Here is a 21,736-nt window from a genome sequence, read left to right on the forward strand (position 1 = left end):
ATGTCTCTGCTCATCAAGGCCCACTGCACTTGGAGGATGGGACAGGCTTTTTCCTAATGAGCCATTTCTAATCTCCTGTTAGAAGGCCTTCCTGTGCTCCAGTCAAGATCCGCTGCATTCACTCTCACAGGTGTTGGGAACCTCTTCCCTCATCCCTCTCTCACATAACCCCGTGGCTTTAGCAAAGTAGCTCCAGGAATCCCAGGTAGGGCTGCCCTTTGGACACCCCCTGAAGAGTGGGTCAGAGGCTTAGATGCCCACCCATGGCTTAGTGGAAGTGTATGGCAGCTCTCCCATGCCTGAAAGACCAGAGAATAGGTAAAACTCTGGCGGGGTGTGGGTCTTCCCCCCCCCCCACTTTTCCCCTGGGCCCCCCTTTTTTAGTTACCAACATTCTATGGGTAGTTGTTAGCACCCTGAGAGTCAGAATGAAGCAAGAGAGAGGCACCAAACAACCTACACAAAGCTGTGTGAGAAAAGGGCAAAGATGGGATCATCAGAGCCTCCACCCCTCTCCATGGAGAGCTGTGAAACCCAGGCATGTTCACCCTTCCACATGAGGAGGCCCTCAATATCACAAAAGTCATCGTATCACCTGAACGGACAACATGGGGGTAAGAGGCAACCACATCCTCTCGCAGCCACCATAATGACAGCCAGCACTCCCACCTAGTCCTCGCTCACTTGGCTGATATCACATAGTAGCACAAGCACCTTTTACTATTTAAAAGTGAGACATACTTAACTGGAGTAGACTCAAACTCTCCCATTCTCTATTCCTTTTGTTTGTTGGTTGGTTGGTTTTTTGGTTTTTGGTTTTTTGTTGTTGCTGTTGTTGTTTTGAGACAGGGTTTCTCTGTATAGCCCTGGCTGTCCTGGAACTCACTTTGTAGACCAGGCTGGCCTCGAACTCAGAAATCCACCTGCCTCTGCTTCCTGAATGCTGGGATTAAAGGCATGCACCACCACGCCCTGCTCCATTCTTTATTCTTACACTAACCTCCCCTTAACAAGGCTTGGAGGCACCCCCTAGAGATGTACAGGGTGCTTATATTTTCAGTTGTTACTTCCCAGGGCCTTACTGAGGTAACATGCAGGTTAGCTTGCAGCACTCACATAATGACTTTGGCGAGGGTGCTTCTGAGATTCTCTCTCTCCTTTTGTGGAGATTTGACCTTTGATCTATAAATTGATGGGAGGGTGCTTCTGAGATTCTCTCTCTCCTTATGTGGAGATTTGACCTTTGATCTGGAAGTTGATGGTGCAGAACGGTCATCATCAATTTGGTCCAGAAGTTTTCCTTTTTTCTGGCAGTACTCCATGTATTCAGCTTAAATTTAAAAACCAACAGTTTTTCATGTAAAAGGTAAGCTAAACCATGTGCGTCCTTAGGAAAGATACTGCCGCACCATCTAGAAAAATATTCCATACTTTACATTCTCATCTCAAAGGATCCTAATGTATATTGTTTTACTACAAAAAATATTAAATGCCTACTTTAAGTCACCATGATGGAATCCTCTAATTATTTTAAGAATATTGTTGAACTGTGTGATGCTTTGATTAATATAATAAATATTTTCAGTTACATTTGCATTAGAGTCTCTTAAAAGGATTAAAATTTAGACTATGATAAAAACAAAGTTACACTATTCAAGAAAAATGTAAAAGATCCCTGGTTTCAAAAGCATGCATCTAATAAGTGCTTATACATTAGAATGTTTAAAGATGTCCAAATGCATCTCTGTGTGCACACGTGTGCAGAAGCTGGTCTCTGTCACCTGAAGCTCCTGGGTCAGGCTGGATGGCTAGCTAGCCAACGTCAGGAATCCCCTATGTCATCACAGCACTGAGCCTGTAAGGGCACACAGCCACTGCCTCTTCTGTGGATGTGGAGAGGGAACTCAGGTCCATAGTCCTCATCTTTACTGACTGAGTTATTACCCTTTCAGGCCCAAGAGTAAAGTTGTTGTTTAGATGACTAATTTGGAAATATTATCCACAACTTAGGACATTCTTAGAATAAAAGGTTTTGAAACAGAAGGTCCATCAACTTTGTGAAGAGGGGTGGTCTCATAAGGTCCCACCCAGTGGTAGCCACCAGAAGTTACCTTTCCCAAGATTGTGCAGGCAACCCTAAATAAATACAGAAGAAACTTCCTAGGAGGAAGGGGTTGGGGATCTGTGAGAGAGAGGGGGAAAAGAAAAGATAATGAAAGAGAAGAAGAAGAGGAAGAAGAAGAAGAAGAAGAAGAAGAAGAAGAAGAAGAAGAAGAAGAAGAAGAAGAAGAAGAAGAAGATAATGATGATGGTGGTGATGATGGTGGTAGTGGTGGTGGTGTGTGTGTGTGTGTGTGTCTATGTATGTGCTCATACAGGTGAAATGATGAGAGAATAAACTAGAATAAAAACAAATGCTGCTGGGCGGTGGTGGCGGACGCCTTTAATCCCAGCACTTGGGAGGTAGAAGCAGGCGGATTTCTGGGTTCAAGGCCAGCCTGGTCTACAGAGTGAGTTCCAGGACAGCCAGGGATACACAGAGAAACCCTGTCTTGAAAAAACAAAACACACAAAAAAAGGGCTTTTTTTTTTTTCCCACAAAAAGCAATGGCTGGCCTCAAATAACTAGGAACTGGAAACAATTGTTTTATGATAGTAAATGTATAGGAAAAAATTCTATATGATGTGTCCTGCTTGGATTTTGTAATTTATGGCTTTATTAACTATCCATGTTTTCTTTAGTAAAAATAAATAAATAAAGTTCTTACCAAACGACTGCTCATTTTTAACAGTATAGGGTTCTAGAACTGGGTTTTCCTGTTTGATATTTAAATGGAATGATGGTGCAGTCTGCTGCCACTGGGGCTTGACTCCTGTCTAAAATAGAAAATTTAAGTAATGTTAGTAAGTAATATAGAAAATGCTTCACTTACTACATGAGTATTTATAAAGGTGGCTTATTTTCCTAAGCACATCAGGACCTCTGGGAAGACACAACCATCAGCAGCAGATCTTCCTTTGCCTAGACATTATCAGGAAATCGTCACAAAAGCCCCGATGGTACTTGATTATGAGTGTCTATCCCAAACCTGGAGAGTCTATTCCACACCATCTATCTGTTCACTCCAATGTCAGCCACTGTCTACAAGATCTCTTTCAACTTGTTTTTATCTGATGGATAGCAGCATGACATTCTACATATCAATACAAACCAATGGGCTACTTGCATACATTGTGCATTATCTAACCTAGGCTAAACAAATCTCCTTGAAAACTTGTCTTGTTTATGGTGAAAGCTTTAAAATCCCTGCTAGCTTTCTGAAATGTGCATTGCGTTCCTGTTCTTTGTGGTTGCCCTACTGACAGGAGCAGGCTGGGATCCCTCTGCCTACCCAGCTGTAACCTAGTGCCCCATCCCCTGCATCCTCAGTAAAGGGAACAGGAATTCATCGGTTTCTTCTAAGTTGTCAAGTCCATCATCACAGTCATTCATGATGATCTCTAGTCATCTTTTAAGTCCTGTGGTGCTAAGTTGTGGCATCTCCTCTTTCATTTGGAATCTTTTCTTTTTCCTAGCTTTACTAAGTTTTGCTTTTGTTTGGGGGGGGGGTTGTTTTGTTGTTGTTTTGTTTTGTTTCAGTATTTTGCTTTGCTTTTTTTGTTGTTGTTTTGTTTGTTTCTCAGATCCACTATGGATGATTTTTCAGTGACCTCAGATCCACCAGGGATGAAATTCAGTGACCATTCCCTTTGGTTGCTTTCTCTTCTTTCCTAGCCTCCTTGGGGTCCTATCGAAATGCAGTTAGGTTTAATCACAGCCTTCTTTCTACTTTGTCATTGAATGCTCTATGACCTTTCTCAGTGCTTAGTCAGCACATTCAGGAGTATTATCTTCCCAATTTTCATTTCGCTTTTAAATTTCCTTCTTGACTTTTCCTTTATTTGTAATTCAAAAGCTGTTTGTTTAATCACAATGATTTGTATAATTTGTTAAGATTTATTTATGCTTTTTCAGTTCTGTTGAACTGTAGCAAGAAAAAATATTCCACGTAACTTCATGTTTTAAAAAAACTGGTCTTGCTCAGCGGAGGGTCCCAAGGTCCCCAAAGGACTCCCCACACTTCAGGTACTCTAGCACACCCAGGATCTTGAGATCACTGGTGGGTGGAACACAAGATCTGTTCCAAAAAACCCAGAGGGTCTTGTGCTAGCAGCAAAAGGGTCAAAGGACAAAGGCAGGCCCTAGCATACCCACACTATTGGGATCACTGAGACCAGTCTACACAGGAGAACACAGGGGTGGCAGAAGCAACAGAGCTTCTTGGACAGGGTCCCTTCAGGCGTTCATACTCAGCCAGGAGACAGAGTTGAGATCCAGACCCCTGGGCACCTTTCCTGCCACAGGAGAGTCTGCCTCCAGGGAGGGCTCTGGCCCCAGGACTTGGGAGGTGGATCTAAGCTCCAGACTTCTGTGCACCTTCCCTGCAAGAGGAGAGCTTGCCTGCAGAGAGTGTTCTGACCACTGGGACTCAGGAAAGAGTTGGACTCCCAGGAGTGTTGACAGAGGCTAAAGAATCACAGGAGGAACAAGCTCCAAACAGAGACAGCTAGAACATCTAACACCAGGGATTGGCAGATGGCAAAAGGCAAACAAAAGAATCTTACAAACAGAGACCAAGGACACTGGGCATCATGGGAACCCAGTACGCCCACCACAGTGAGTCCTGGATACCCCAACACACCTGAAAAGCAAGATTTGGATTTAAAATCATATCTCATGATGCTGGTAGAAGATTTTAAAAAGGGGCATTAAAGCTCACTTAAGGAAATACAGGAGAACACTGGTAAACAGGTAGAAGCCCTTAAAGAGGAAGCACAAAAATCCCTCAAGGAATTACAGGAAAACACTGCTAAACAGGTAGAAGATCTTAAAGAGGAAACACAAAAATCCCTTAAAGAATTACAGGAAGACACAACCAAACAGGTGATGGAATTGAACACCACCATCCAAGATCTAAAAATGGAAGTAGAAACAATGAAGAAAACCCAAAGGGAGACAACTCTGGAGATAGAAACTCTAGGAAAGAAATCAGGAATCATAGATGCAAGCATCAGCAACAGAATACAAGAAATGGAAGAGAGAGCTGGGTGGTGGTGGCACACGCCTTTAATCCCAGCACTCAAGAGGCAGAGACAGGCAGATTTCTGAGTTCCAGGCCAGCCTAGTCTACAAAGTGAGTTCCAGGACAGCCAGGGTTATACAGAGAAACCCTATCTCAAAAAAAAAAAAAAAAAAAAGAGAAAAGAAAGGAAGGAAAGAAGGAAGGAAGGAAGGAAGGAAGGAAGAGTGAGAGGGGGGGAGAGAGAGAGAGAGAGAGAGAGAAAGAAAGAAAGAAAGAAAGAAAGAAAGAAAGAAAGAAAGAAAGAGAAAGAAAGAAAGAAAGAAAGAAAGAAAGAAAGAAAGAAAGAAAGAAAGAAAGAAAGAAAGAAAGAAAGAAAGAAAGAAAGGGGAGAGAGAATCTCAGGTGCAGAAGATTCCATAAAGAACATAGACACAACAATCAAAGAAAATGCAAATGCAAAAAGATCCTAAGCCAAAACATCCAGGAAATCCAGGACACAAGGAGAAGAACAAACCTAAGGATAATAGGTATAGATGAGAACGAGGATTTTCAACTTAAAGGGCCAGTAAATATCTTCAACAAAATTATAGAGGAAAACTTCCCTAACCTAAAGAAAGAGATGCCCAAGAACATACAAGAAGCCTACAGAACTCCAAATAGACTTGACCAGAAAAGAAATTCCTCGTGACACATAATAATCAGAACAACAAATGCACTAAATAAAGACAAAATATTAAAAGCAGTAAGGGAAAAGGGTCATATAAACATATAAAGTAACATGTAAAGGCAGACCTATTAGAATTACACCAGACTTCTCACCAGAAACTATGAAAGCCAGAAGATCCTGGACAGATGTTATGTAGACCCTAAGAGAACACAACTGCCAGACCAGTCTTAATATACCCAGCAAATTTCTCAATTACCATAGATGGAGAATCCAAAGTATTCCATGACAAAACCAAATTCATACAATATCTTTCCACAAATCCGGACCTTCGAAGGATAATAAAGGGAAAACACCAACCCAAGGATAGAAATTACGCTCTAGAAAAGGCAAGAAAGTAAACTTTCAACAAACCTGAAAGAAGACAGCCGCAAGAACAGAATCCAAACTCTAACAACAAAAATAAGAGGAAGCAATAATTACTTTTCCTTAATATCTCTTAATATCAATGAACTCAATTTTCAAATAAAAAGACATAGACTAACAGACTGGATACACAAATAGGACCCAACATTTTGCTGCTTACAGGAAACCCACCTCAGGGAAAAAGACAGAAACTACCTCAGAGTAAAAGGCTGTTTTCCAAGCAGATGGTCCAAAGAAAGAGGATGGAGTAGCCATTCTAATATCAAAAAAAAATTGACTTCCAACCCAAAGTTGTCAAAAAAGACAAGGAGAGGCACTTCATACTCATCAAAGGTAAAATCTTCCAAGGGGAACTCTCAGTTCTGAATATCTATGCTCCAACTGCAAAGGCATCCACATTCATTAAAGAAACTTTAGTAAAGCTCAAAGCACACATTGCACCTCACACAATAATAGTGGGAGACTTCAACACCCTACTCTCATCAATGGACAGATCCTGGAAACAGAAACTAAACAAAGACACAGTGAAACTAACAGAAGTTATGAAAGAAATGGACTTAACAGATATCTACAGAACATTTTATCCTAAAACAAAAGGATATACCTTCTTCTTAGCACCTCATGGCACCTTCTACAAAATCGACCATATAATTGGTCACAAAACAAGCCTCAACAGATACAAAAATATCGAAATTATCCCATGCATCCTATCAGATCACCATGGACTAAGGCTGATCTTCAATAACAACATAAATAATAGAAAGCCAACATTCACTTGGAAACTGAACAACACACTTCTCAGTGATACCTTGGTCAAGGAATGAATAAAGAAAGAAATTAAGGAATTTTTAGAGTTTAATGAAAATGAAGCCACAACATACCCAAACTTATGGGACACAATGAAAACATTCCTAAGAGGAAAACTCGTAGCTCTGAGTACCTCCAAAAAAGAAACTAGAGAGAGCATACACTAGCAGCCTGACAGCACATCTAAAAGCTCTCAAAAAAAAAAAAAAAAAGGAAGCAAATTCACCCAAGAGGAATAGACAGCAAGAAATAATCAAACTCGGGGCTGAAATCAACCAAGTGGGAAAAAAAAAAAAGATTATTCAAAGAATCAATCAAACCAGGAGCTGGTTCTTTGAGAAAATCAACAAGATAGATAAACACTTAGCCAGACTCACTATAGGGCTCAGGGACAGTATCCTAATTAACAAAATCAGAAATGAAAAGGGAGACATAACAACAGATCCTGAAGAAATCCAAAACACCATCAGATCCTTCTACAAAAGGCTATACTCAACAAAACTGGAAAACCTAGATAAAATGGACAAATTTCTAGACAGATACCAGGTACCAAAGTTAAATCAGGATCAGATTAATAACCTAAACAGTCCCATATCCCCTAAAGAAATAGAATCAGCCATTAATAGTCTCCCAACCAAAAAGAAAAGCCCAGGAATAGATAAGTTTAGTGCAGAGTTTTATCAGGCCTTCAAAGAAGACCTGATTCCAACTCTCTTCAAACTATTCCACAAAATAAAAACAGAAGGTACTCTACCTAATTCATTCTATGAAGCCACAATTACTCTGATACCTAAACCACATAAAGACTCAACAAAGAAAGAGAACTTCAGACCAATTTCCCTTATGAATATCGATGCAAAAATATTCAATAAAATTCTTGCTAACTGAATCCAAGAACACATCAAAACAATAATCCATCCTGACCAAGTAGGTTTCATTCCAGGGATGCAGGGATGGTTTAATATACAGAAATCCATCAAAGTAATCCACTAAATAAACAAACTCAAAGACAAAAACCACATGATCATCTCGTTAGAAGCTGAAAAGTATTTCACAAAATCCAACACCCATTCATGATAAAAGTCTTGGAAAGATCAGGAATTCAAGGCCTACCTAAACATAATCAAAGCAATATACAGCAAACCAGTAGACAATATCAAACTAAATGGAGAGAAGCTGGAAGCAATCCCACTAAAATCAGAGACTAGACAAGGCTGCCCCACTTTCTTCCTACCTATTCAATATAGTACTCGAAGTCCTAGCCCAAGCAATTCAACAACAAAAGGATATCAAGGGAATACAAATTGAAAAGGAAGAAGTCAAACTATCACTATTTGCAGATGATATGATAGTGTATATAAGTGATCCTAAAAATTCCACCAGAGAACTCCTAAACCTGATAAACAGATTCAGCTCAGTAGCTGGATATAAAATTAACTCAAACAAATCAGTGGCCTTTCTCTACACAAAGGATAAACAGCATGAGAAAGAAATTAGAGAAACAACATGCTTCACAATAGTCATAAATGATATAAAATACATCGGTATGACTCTAACTAAGGAAGTGAAAGATCTGTATGACAAGAACTTCAAGTCTCTGAAGAAAGAAGTTGAAGGAGCTGTCAGAAGATGGAAAGATCTCACATGCTAATGGATAGGCAGGATTAATATAGTGAAAATGGCTATCCTGCCAAAAGCAATCTACAGATTCGATGCAATCTTCATCAAAATTCCAACTCAATTCTTCAATGAATTAGAAAGGGCAATTTGCAAATTCATCTGCAATAACAAAAAAACCTAGGATAGCAAAAACTCTTCTCAATGATAAACTCTGGTAGAATCACCATGCCTGACTTCAAGTTGTACTACAGAGCAATTGTGATAAAAACTGTATGGTACTGGCACAATGACAGACAGGTAGACCAATGGAATGGAATTGAAGACCCAGAAATGAACCCATACACCTATGGTCACTTGATCTTTAACAAGGGAGCTAATACCATCCAGTGGAAAAAAGACAGCATTTTCAACAAATGGTGCTGGCACAACTGAAGGTTATCATATAGAAGAATGCGAAGTGATCCATTCCTATCTCCTTGTACAAAGCTCATGTCTAAGTGAATCAAGGAATTCCACATAAAACCAGAGACACTAAAACTTGTAGAGGAGAAAGTTGGGAAAAGTCTCGAAGATATGGGCACAGGGGGAAAATTCCTGAACAGAACAGCAATGGCTTGTGCTGTAAGATCGAGAATTGACAAATAGGACCTCATAAAATTGCAAAGCTTCTGTAAGGCAAAAGACACTGTCAATAAGACAAAAAGGCCACCACCAAATTGGGAAAGGATCTTTACCGATCCTAAATCAGATAGGGGATTAATATCCAATCTACATAAAGAACTCAAGTAGATGGACTCCTGAAAACCAGATAACCCCATTAAAAATGGGGTACAGAGCTAAACAAAGAATTCTCAACTGAGGAATATCGAATGGCAGAGAAGCACCTGAAAAAAATGTTCAACATCCTTAATCATCAGGGAAATGCAAATCAAAACAACCCTGAGATTCCACCTCATACCAGTCAGAATGGCTAAGATCAGAAATTCATGTGAGAGCAGATGCTGGAGAGGATGTGGAGAAAGAGGAACACTCTCCATTGTTGGTGGGATTGCAAGCTGGTACAACCACTCTGTAAATCAGTCTGGCAGTTCCTCAGAAAATTGGACATAGTCCTACCAGAGGATCCAGAAATTCCTCTCCTGGGCATATATCCAGATGTTCCAACCAGTAAGAAGGACACATGCTCCACTATGTTCATAGCAGCCTTATTTATAATAGCCAGAAGCTGGAAAGAACCCTGATGTCCCTAAACAGAGGAATGGATACAGAAAATGTGGTACATTTACACAATGGAGTACTACTCAGCAAATAAAAACAATGGATTCATGAAATTCTTAGGCAAATGGATGCATCTGGAGGATATCCTGAGTGAGGTAACCCAATCACAAAAGAACACACATGATATACACTCACTGATGAGCGGATATTAGCCCAGAAACTTAGAATATCCAAGATACAATTTGCAAAAACACATGAAACTCAAGAAGAAGGAAGACCAAAGTGTGGATACTTTGCTCCTTCTTAGAATGGGGAACAAAATACCCATGGAAGGAGTGACAGAGACAAAATTCGGTGCTGAGATGGAAGGAAGGACCATCCAGAGACTGCCCCACCTGGGGATCCATTCTATATGCAATAACCAAACCCTAGTGCATATGCCAGAAAGAGTTCGCTGACAAGACCTGACATAGCTCTCTCTTGTGAGGCTATGCCAGTGCCTGGCAAACACAGAAGTGGATGCTCACAGTCATCTCTTGGATGGAACACAGGGCCCCCAATGGAGGAGCTAGAGAAAGTACCCAAGGATCTGAAGGGATCTTCAATCCTTTAGGAGGAACAATAATATGAACTAACCAGCAACCCCCAGAGCTGTGTCTATTGGTGCATATGTAGCAGAGGATGGCATAGTCAATGGGAAGAGAGGCCCTTGGTATTTGGAAGATCATATGCCCCAGTACAGGGGAATGCCAGGGCCAGGATCCAGGAGTGGGTGGGTTTGGGAGCAGGGAGGGAGAGAGAGAATAGGGGGCTTTGGCAATAGCATTTGAAATTTAAATGAAGAAAATATCTAATAAAAAATGCCTTTAAAAAAAACTGGTCTTTACTGAAACTCTATCTAAATTTAAATCCCAGAAGCTACAGGAAGGTAATTTGATGGTATTGAATTCAGGATAGCTATGAAAGAGAATCAACGTTAACTAGTCCAGTACTTCAGTAACTGAAATGCCCACTGTCTTTCCCATAGGACACTGATCATTCAAGGACCCACAAGATCCTTTGTAGAATGGCCTTTCAGCACTGTAAGGTTCATCACCACAGAGATAATCAATACTTCCATTTTCAGAGTCTGAAACTCAGAGAAGGAAATGACTTCCCAAAGATCATAGAGCTCTGTTCTGAGCCATTATTTCCTGACCGTGATCTTCCTGCTAATCCATCTTGATAAATATCTTTGTTTATCATTGAATATTCTGTAAATTATAAGAAATTATGGGTACAATGATATATATATATATATATATAAGAATTTCTCTATCAGAAAAGAATCCAGTCAGATCACAAAACCAGAGATTTGGTATTTTGTTTTAAGTTTGGAACCAATAAACCTTTGAAAACTGATAAAGTGGAAATTTCTGGATATGTCAGGTGATACAGACTCATGTGGTGTTTTGCTGAGGCAAGTCCTGTGGTAGGACATGTGATGTTTGGAGAGAATATAAATAAGATTCAATGGCAGGTAATGATGTTTGCATAGCTAGCTTTGCACCACTTCCTTGGTCTTACATCTTCACTGATCTTCCATTCATTGAGAGAGGCACAGCTGAGAACTTCTCTTGGCCTCCTGGCTGATTCTGGTCATCCTGCTGACTGGTGTCCATTCAACAGAGGTCTGGCAGTTTCTTTGGATCCTGCCATTGCTGCTGATTCCTGTTTTGTATCCTGTCACTACTGAACTGGACTGCTAGTACCCTGACAAATGGAGATTGGGATGACCCCAAAAAACTACATCTAAACAGGTCCACATCCCCTGTCCTATTTACCATCTTTTCTCCCCTGCCTTTGGACAATGGGCTGGAAGGAGAATCAAAGCATTTGAGAACCCTTATTAAAAGTAAGTTTTTAAAAAAATAAGCATACAAATGGTAACATTTTAGAAATTATATAGATAAATTACCAAAGATAACTGTGGTAAGACTGTTGACGGCAGCTTGGCCTTTTCTTTGCTGGATAGTTTATCCTGCATAAAATACATGAAAGAAGAGGAAAGCATTAACACAAATTTTATATTGTGCAGTGGATTTTCTCATACACACTTCGTGAGGCAGCCAGCAATCTGGCACCTGGCCGGGGCGTACCCTCCCCCATCTTGTGTTGCTAACCAGATGATGATCCTCTAGCACCTTTTACTGGTGTTCCATGGTGGCTTTCCACAAGTGTCACCAAGTGCCAAGTGCTGGAGAGACAGAGGTGTCCTTTCAGGATTTCAGTATCCCAAAAGATGACACCACCTCAGCAACACAATCTCCACTGAGGTCTGAGGGTGAGCTTCCTGGGAAATAATGGATCTTGAGCACTCTCCTTCGCATCTACAGAGAGTGGTTGTTCCAGTGTCTGGCCTGCTCTTCACACCTATTCCACCCAAGTAGCCTCTATAGTCCTCTGTGACTTTGAATCTCCTGAAATATGGCTTCTCTGACCTGAAACGTATTACAAATAAAACTTGTGCTGGATTTTGAAGATAATTCAAAACAGAAGGTGTAAATTATCTCACTGTAACTCTTCAAATTGATTACATTATATTTATATTGACTACATCATATTTGGCATATTCCACAAAGTTAATATAAAGTAGCATATTTAATACTATTTAATTAATATTTAATATAATTTAATATTAAAATTTTTGAGGCAAATACTGTTGGAACACTGTCATGCCTTTTATACAGATAAGGAATGTCATGTTTTCTGTTTTACATGTATATTATGATGTGTTTCTAACCAGGACAGAATATGAAGAATAACCAAAATTCTTTTAGCATTTTGAAATTTTCAAGAGAAAAACTGATGGCAGCCAAACCTTAATACAAATTGGTTCTCCATACAGAAGGATATCAGTGCACTTACTGAAGACAGGAAGGGCATCAGGAATTAGAGGCCAAAAGACAGGAGCAGGCTTGAGAGAAGATATTGAGGTGAGCAGCCAGGGAACTTGGGTTAACTCAGTTCAAAGGCAAGGCATTCCTTTTAAAAAGGAACTATTGAGCCCCTGTCATATGCTGGTTTTACCTAAGGCAGTGAGTCTAGAGTTATGGACAGTACCTGGTCCTCCCCTCATGGTGCATACAATCAGGTGGAAGTCTACACAGCTGTATCAGAATGGATGCATCATACAGTATCAAGAAGTAATAATATAGGGGAAATCAAAGAGTGAAGAGGCAGTGATGTGCTAGATGAGACAGGATCAGAAGGGACTCTGCAAAATTAAGTTTATGTGAAAACCTGAAAACAGAGTGAGGAGGAGAGGAGATAGGGCCTACATAGCCAGGCGCTCTTATATCATGGAAGATGTGGGTTTGGGGCTCTGGCTAGCATCAGAAGTCACTGCAGTCCATCTTATGGTGGCTTTAACCTCAATTTATAGAACATAGTTTCAGTTTACATCTCTTGTCCAAGCACAGTTGGTTGCGCTTTCTCTTGCAATGGTATGTCTGTTTGGATGACAAATTATTCTGTTACCCTATTGACTGTACAAAGAGATACCCAATGTTATTCCATACATGTTTTTAGAAACAGTAAACATAGTACATATGAAGAGACTAAGGTCAGTAGTGGGACTAGGCTGACAGCAGTTTTAAATAAGGCAGGCAGCAGAAGATTTGGGTTTTGGTTTACAGGCAGTGCTGTAACGGAAGGCTACCTCAGCCCTCCTAGGAGCCTACTGACTGCTCTGTTCAGAATCATAAACTATCTCTCAGGAAAGGAGAAACAAACCTTCATTTTGGTTTTCAAAGCTTTCATCCCTACTCTCCAAACCATCTCACTTCCGAACTATCTCCTCCATCTTGTTGCCATATGGCCTGCACTGCATAGATGTAGCAGACGGTCAATGTCTGGAAAAGTGTCCTCAGTCGTTCATCCCTGTACCCACAGGCACAAAGCCACGCGTGCCCAGAGGCATAACTACAAGATTGAGGAGGGCTATCTCACTCCCGTCACAGTTCATGAAGGCATAGAGCAATTGTGCTGGATCAGACCTCTAAGACTTAGTGAAGCCCGTGAGCAAAGTCACCCATAGTCTTGTGGCTGCTGGAGTGCTTTCATAAGAGTATGAACTTAATGTTTAGATACAAGCAAGGAAATAGATTCTTTTAAACTGTCCCAAAAGTATGATTTCTCATAAATCACAAATGCTCAAGAATATAAAAGAAAACCCACAAGATGTGCTCATATATGAGCATAAGGTTTTCAGTCAGCCAGAAAACACATTTTTAAATAACATATGCTTTATTTGCTTGAAAAAAATCATTCATCTGACCCCAACTATTTATGCAGTGACTGAACACAAGTCTAACAGGCTCAGACACCCCAACAGCAACATTTTCAATTTTATAATTTGTTAAGTTTTAAAGAGAAATTGTTTTTCATTTCAGTACTTTGATTTGTGAACTAGAAAACATAAAAGCATTGATATATGTAAGACAGTTATGGTTTTACTTATAAGGATCCTAATAATCCTGGCTGAAACATTGCAAATAGACTGAAAATTAAAACAGGTGCTTAGAAATGCTCAAGATTATTCCCTTGATGTTTTCATTTAAGTCTCTGGTTTTTGATTTTTTTTGTTTCGATGCATTTATTTAATAATAATAAAAAAGTTAGGAATCTTCCCTACAAAGCAATGCAGATTCCACCATAGATTTTATTCTATGACTTGAAAATATGTTTCAAAATAATATCTGACCTGAAACTCTACTTAGACTCAAGACTCAGAAGTCATAAGAGTGCAATTCAACGTCATTAAATCCAACAGAATTAGTAGATGGTAAGTTTTACTGCAGCGGAACCTAACTTTTCCAATGCTTTGTCCACTAACAGCGCCTAGTAGCTGCCTCTTCCAAAGACAGTGGTAATTTATGGAGAAATAATGAAAACAAAAGCCAAAGTACACAAAATATTTTGTAGTACAGCTTTTGTCACTAGAAGAGCCATCTCCTCCAATGTCACATGGTAATTTATGGAGAAATCATGAAAACAAAAGCCAAAGTACACAAAATATTTTGTAGTACAGCTTTTGTCACTAGAAGAGCCATCTCCTCCAATGTCACAAAGGAGGTTCAGAGAAATAAATGACCCAGGCAAAGTTCACAGTGCCAGACACACCACTATGACCAAGCCCTTGTTTCCTGATGCTAACACAGACATCCCTCTTTGAGATCATCTGGGATTTCTTTGTCTCAGATTCTTCCAACCATCCATCCATGCTAGGAATTATTAATGTGGTGACTTTATCAAGATAGTGGTTTTTCTAAGATATGCACCAGACAGGATTTTCCCATCAGGATAGACTCAACTAGAACACAAAATTAGAAATCAGACAATAGTAAGCAACACTATCATAATACAATAAAGAATGATAATGTATTAACAAATTACCATAGGTAACTGTGGTAGGAATCTCGCTGGCATCTTTGATTTGCCTTTAGTGGATAGCTTGTCCTATGTAAGGAGGAAAAATCTGGTTTAATTTAATTCACACAGCCAAGTTTTACACTGTTTGCTATAAAGAAAAGCATACCATCCAAAATATCCTAAAACGTGATTTTACTGATAATATAATCTTATATAGAGAAAAATTTATAATACACCAAGGAATTATTAAAACTAGTTCATTCAGCAATGTTACAAGATACAAAACTAGCACACATATACACACACAGAGCAGGGGTGGGGGCTGCGGGGAGAGACTAGTACTAACCAGTTGAAAGTTGAAATTAAGAAACCATTTCAGGGTTGGTAAGATGGTGTCTCAGTTAGAGTTTCTACCGCTGTGATAAAACAGCATGACCAAAGCCACTTAGGTTGTGGGACCTTTATTTGGCTTACAGGTTATACTCCAACATCAGGGGAACCCAAGGCAGGAACCCCAAACAGGAACTGAAGCTGAAACCACAGGGGAGCACTGCTTACTGGCAAGCTGAGCCTGCCTTTTTATATGCATCAGGACCACTTGCCCAGGTCTAGCACCATCCTCAGAGAGCTGGGCTCTTCCACACCAGTCCTCAGAGAAAATCCCCACAGACTTGCCTGCAGGCCATAATTAGAAAAGGTGTGGGTAGGTTGGGGAGCAGGGTGTGGGGAGGGTATAGGGAACTTTTGAAGAGGAAACTTAGGCAAGGGAATAGCATTTGAAATGTAAGTGAAGGAAATACCTAAAAGAAGAGAAGAGAAGAGAAGAGAAGAGAAGAGAAGAGAAGAGAAGAGAAGAGAAGAGAAGAGAAGAGAAGAGAAGAGAGAAAGAGAAAGAAAAGAAAAGGCATACTTTCTCCACTGAGGTTGTTCCATTTTTGCTTTTGTTTTTTATAGATAGGTCTAACTTGTATCATGTTAACAGAATTAATTAATTAATTAATTAATTAGGTATTAATTAAAATAAACTAAGCCACTTAGCCAGGACAGATGGCCTTGTAGTTAATGCACTTGCCACCAAGCCTGACCACCTGAGTTCAATCACCTGGAACACACAATGGAAGGGAAGAACAGACAGCCTTTGTCCTCCAATTTTGTGCTCAGGAATAAATTTTGGGGGAAAAAAGATGTTATAGTTAAACTATACCATAGCATTAAAAACGCTTTTGACTCTGGAGCATTCATGCATACTGGGCACTGGCTCCCAGATGATTTGTGGACAGGAAAGTGCATCCGCTCATAATAGTTTCTTTCTATGAAGGCTTCCTCTATTTTCTGTGATTTCTGTGACAGCTATGTTGTTTGCCCCTGCCTGAGTCTCTATTTTCCCCTACTCTGTGATGAAGATGATAGATTCCATGTACAGGCAAGGGCAACATCTAAGCACCTAACCTTCAAACTTCCTGTCAGAACTAACCAATAACAGTCGTCGCAACATACTGAGCACCAGGAGGAAGTACTGCAGCTTTGTGGGACTAAACAATCCCCGACTGCGGCTCCTGGGACAAGGGTTGTGTTTCTGACTCTCACGGGGTTCACTGGCCCCTCAGCCATGGCTGTGTGCTGCCTGTTTCCTCACTAATGCTAAATTTCATTCTCTCTGCCACATTTTGCATTAGCTCTAAAATAAAGCCTGCCTCACACTCCTGTGTGCTCCCTGAACCCGGGACCCATGGACCTCTGCAAAAGCACTCTGTCCTACTTTTCTTTAATTACCTTTTAGAGCATACCATCTGTTTTCTGTAGGAACTTAGCATAAATTTATGCTCCACAATAAAGTGCTGGACAGTCTAATCCTTCAGATTTTTCTTTCTTGGTTTTTATCTACTCAACACTTGGAAGGGATATTGCAAAACCTGTTACTTCCATAACCCAAGCACGAGCCGTGCTTAAAGCTTTCTGTTGAATTGACTTTTTTCTGTTAAATTTCCAGTAACCTCTCACAATTTAATAGTGTTGTTGGAGATGATGTCATACACCTGCATTCCAGCACTTGGGAAGCTGAGATAGGAGGATTATATGAGGTCAAAGTTAGTCTCAACTCTGTATTAAGTCCTTGTTTCAAAAATAAATTGTAACAACTTAGTCCAAAAGTGACACATGTTTGAGTTACGGTTGATAAAGTTGTTACTACAGTACTGGTCTCACAGAAAACTTTCTCCCCGTTTCCTTTTAATGATAGACAGGCAATTTGATGGAGAGATGGCTCAGTGGTTAAGAGAGCCTGTTGCCTTGGCAGAGGGCCTGGGCTCTAACATCCACATGGCAACTTGCAGCAGTCTATGGTTCAAACTCCGGGATTTTAATGCCCTCGTCTGGCCTTTTCGGGCACTGCACACATGGTGCACACCACTTACAGGCAAAACTCTCATACATTTTTTTTTTCTTTTTTTTTTTTGGCCAGGAAGTGGTGGCACACACCTTTAACCCCAGCACTCAGGAGGCAGAAGTGAGCAGAGCTCTGTGCGTTCAGGGCCAGCTTGGTCTACATAGCAAGTCCCAGGACAGCCAAGACTGTACAAAGGAACCTAATCTCAAAAAACATCATCATCGCCATCATCGTCGTCGTCATCGTCATCCTCTTATGCGAATAAGCAGTTGAACGTGGCAGACAAACCACGGTCACTTGGCTCTGTACAGTTAATGAGTGCTGAGCATAGCGAGGCTGCAGCAGTTTTGCCTCCCCTGCGTTTGTGAGAAGCTTTAGAATTCTGGAAACTTCTTCAACTGAATCTTTTAAATGTCTGAAGTTTTTTCCTAGCATTAAAAAATGAAACGAGCAACTGGAAAAGACTTATATTTCTCTTTAAATACCAAACTTAAGAGAAAAACCCAAGACATCCGGCACCCTCCCAGTCGGAGGACAGTGACCTGCCCTGCAGGGAGCGCCATCTTGGCTCCGGGACTCCGCCGAGCTTAGTCTGTACAGGTCAGAGTGGGGACCACGGGGGCAGACGGCTTCTGGGACAGGCGGGAGCCACAGAGCTGCTGAGGCAGCACCCTTTTGGGGCCGCAGACATCCGGCACCATTCCAGCTGGAGGACAGTGACCTGCCCTGCAGGGAGCGCCATCTTGGCTCCGGGACTCCGCCGAACTTAGTCTGTACAGGTTAGACTGAGGACCACAGAGGCAGACAGCTTCTGGGACAGGCGGGAGCCACAGAGCCGCTGAGGCAGCACCCTTTTGGGGCCACAGACTTCCGGCACCCTCCCAGTCAGAGGACAGTGACCTGCCCTGCAGGGAGCGCCTTCTTGGCTCCGGGACTCCGCCGAACTTAGTCTGTACAGGTTAGACTGAGGACCACAGAGGCAGACAGCTTCTGGGACAGGCGGGAGCCACAGAGCCGCTGAGGCAGCACCCTTTTGGGGCCGCAGACATCCGGCACCCTCCCAGCTGGAGGACAGTGACCTGCCCTGCAGGGAGCGCCATCCGCCGAACTTAGTCTGTACAGGTCAGAGTGAGGATCACAGAGGCAGACAGCTTCTGGGACAGGCGGGAGCCACAGAGCCTCTGAGGCAGCACCCTTTTGGGGCCACAGACATCCGGCACCCTCCTAGCTGTAAGACAGTGGTCTGCCCTGCACAGGAGCCCTCTGCCTCAGGAGCAGGGAGCACATCTTGGATCCAGGACTCCACTGAACTTAGGAACTTAGTCTGCACAGCTGAGAGTGTCCACCACAGAAGCCTACAGCTTCTGTGACCTGCCAAAGCAACACAGCATCTGGGAAAGTTCCTGTTTTCCGCCTTCTTCTTCGGCCAGGAGGAGGTCCAAACGCCAGATATCTGTACACCTTCCCTTTAAGAGGAAAGCTTGTCAGCAGGGAGTGCTCTAACCACTGAAACTCAGAGGAGAGAGCCTGTCTCCCAGGTCTGCTGACAGAGGATACTCAGAATCACCAGAAGAACAACCTCTGAACAGAGACAACTATAACAACTCCAGAGATTACCAGATGGCGAGAGGTAAAGGTAAGAATCTTACTAACAGAAACCAAGACCACTCACCATCATCAGGACCCAGCACTCCCACTTCGCCCAGTCCAGGGCACCCCAACACACCTGAAAAACTAGACCTGGATTTAAAAGCATATCTCATGATGATGGTAGAGGACATCAAGAAGGACTTTAAAGAACTACAGGAGAACATGGCTAAAGAGTTACAAGTCCTTAAAGAAAAACAGGAAAACACAACCAAACTGGTAGAAGTCCTTAAAGAGAAACAGGAAAACACATCCAATCAGATGATGGAAATGAACAAAACCATACTAGACCTAAAAAGGGAAGTAGACACAATAAAGAAAACCCAAAATGAGGCAACACTGGAGATAGAAACCCTAGGAAAGAAATCTGGAACCATAGATGCAAGCATCAGCAACAGAATACAAGAGATGGAAGAGAGAATCTCAGGTGCAGAAGATTCCATAGAGAACATCGGCACAACAATCAAGGAAAATGGAAAATGCAAAAAGATCCTAACTCAAAACATCCAAGAAATACAGGACACAATGAGAAGACCAAACCTACGGATAATAGGAGTGGATGAAAATGAAGATTTTCAACTCAAAGGACCAGCAAACATCTTCAACAAAATTATAGAAGAAAACTTCCCAAATCTAAAGAAAGAGATGCCCATGAACATACAAGAAGCCTACAGAACTCCAAATAGGCTGGACCAGAAAAGAAATACCTCCCGACACATAATAATCAGAACAACAAATGCACTAAATAAAGATAGAATACTAAAAGCAGTAAGAGAAAAAGGCCAAGTAACATATAAAGGCAAGCCTATCAGAATTACACCAGATTTTTCACCAGAGACTATGAAAGCCAGAAGATCCTGGACAGATGTTATACAGACATTAAAAGAACACAAATTCCAGCCCAGGCTACTATACCCAGCCAAACTCTCAATTAACATAGATGGAGAAACCAAAGTATTCCACGACAAAACCAAATTCACACATTATCTCTCCACGAATCCAGCCCTTCAAAGGATAATAGAAAAAAACGAATACAAGGACAGGAACCACGCCCTAGAAACAACAAGAAGGTAATCCCTCAAGAAACCGAAAAGAAGACAGCCACAAGAACAGAATGCCAACTTTAACAACAAAAATAACAGGAAGCAACAATTACTTTTCCTTAATATCTCTTAATATCAATGGACTCAACTCCCCGATAAAAAGACATAGACTAACAAACTGGCTACCCAATCAAGACCCAACATTTTGCTGCTTACAGGAAACTCATCTCAGAGAAAAAGATAGACACTACCTCAGAATGAAAGGCTGGAAAACAATTTCCCAAGCAAATGGTCTGAAGAAACAAGCTGGAGTAGCCATTCTAATATCAGATAAGATTGACTTCCAACCCAAAGTCATCAAAAAAGACAGGGAGGGGCACTTCATACTCATCAAAGGTAAAATCCTCCAAGAGGAACTATCAATCCTGAATATCTATGCTCCAAATACAAAGGCAGCCTCATTCATTAAAGAAACTTTAGTAAATCTCAAAGCACACATTGCACCTCATACAATAATAGTGGGAGACTTCAACACACCACTTTCACCAATGGACAGATCATGGAAACAGAAACTAAACAGGGACACAGTGAAACTAACAGAAGTTATGGATCAAATGGATCTGGCAGATATCTACAGAACATTTTACCCTAAAACAAAAGGATACACCTTCTTCTCAGCACCTCATGGTACCTTCTCCAAAATTGACCACGTAATTGGGCACAAAACAGGACTCAACAGATACAAAAACATTGAAATTGTCCCATGCATCCTATCAGATCACCATGGACTAAGGCTGATCATCAATAACAAAATAAATAATAGAAAGCCAACATTCACGTGGAAACTGAACAACACTCTTCTCAATGATACCTTGGTCAAGGAAGGAATAAAGAAAGAAATCAAGGACTTTTTAGAGTTCAATGAAAATGAAGCCACAACATACCCAAACTTATGGGACGCAATGAAAGCATTTCTAAGAGGAAAACTCATAGCTCTGAGTGCCTCCAAAAAGAAACTAGAAAGAGCACACATTAGCAGCTTGACAACACACCTAAAAGCACTAGAACAAAAGGAAGCAAATTCACCCAAGAGGAGTAGACGGCAGGAAATAATCAAACTCAGGGGCGAAATCAATCAAGTGGAAACAAGAAGAACTATTCAAAGAATCAACCAATCAAGGAGCTGGTTCTTTGAGAAAATCAACAAGATAGATAAACCCTTAGCCAGACTAACTAGAGGGCACAGGGAAAGTATTCTAATTAACAAAATCAGAAATGAAAAAGGAGACATAACAACAGATCCTGAAGACATCCAAAACACCATCAGATCCTTCTACCAAAGGCCATACTCAACAAAATTGGAGAACCTGGATGAAATGGAGAAGTTCCT

The 21,736-nt window shown here is 41.1% G+C and overlaps 1 protein-coding gene across 2 annotated transcripts in view; it reads right to left on the reverse strand.

Annotated features, from left to right (window-relative positions):
- LOC110288425 (dynein axonemal heavy chain 7-like) overlaps positions 1 to 21,736 on the reverse strand; it is a 356,931-nt gene that overhangs the window by 329,759 nt on the left and 5,436 nt on the right. Inside the window, exons 2-5 of one of the 2 annotated variants that reach the window (XM_085837233.1) lie at positions 15,295 to 15,357; positions 11,816 to 11,878; positions 2,769 to 2,877; positions 1,117 to 1,330 (exon numbers count right to left, since the gene is read on the reverse strand). In XM_085837233.1, the coding sequence (XP_085693359.1) occupies positions 1,117 to 1,330; positions 2,769 to 2,877; positions 11,816 to 11,878; positions 15,295 to 15,357 (449 nt within the window). The remainder of the gene's footprint in view (positions 1 to 1,116; positions 1,331 to 2,768; positions 2,878 to 11,815; positions 11,879 to 15,294; positions 15,358 to 21,736) is intronic. The other variant, XM_085837237.1, reaches the window with a different exon arrangement.

Source organism: Mus caroli, unplaced genomic scaffold, assembly GCF_978045245.1.
Source record: "Mus caroli unplaced genomic scaffold, Mus_caroli_1 scaffold_1, whole genome shotgun sequence".
Classification (NCBI taxonomy): Eukaryota; Metazoa; Chordata; class Mammalia; order Rodentia; family Muridae; genus Mus; species Mus caroli.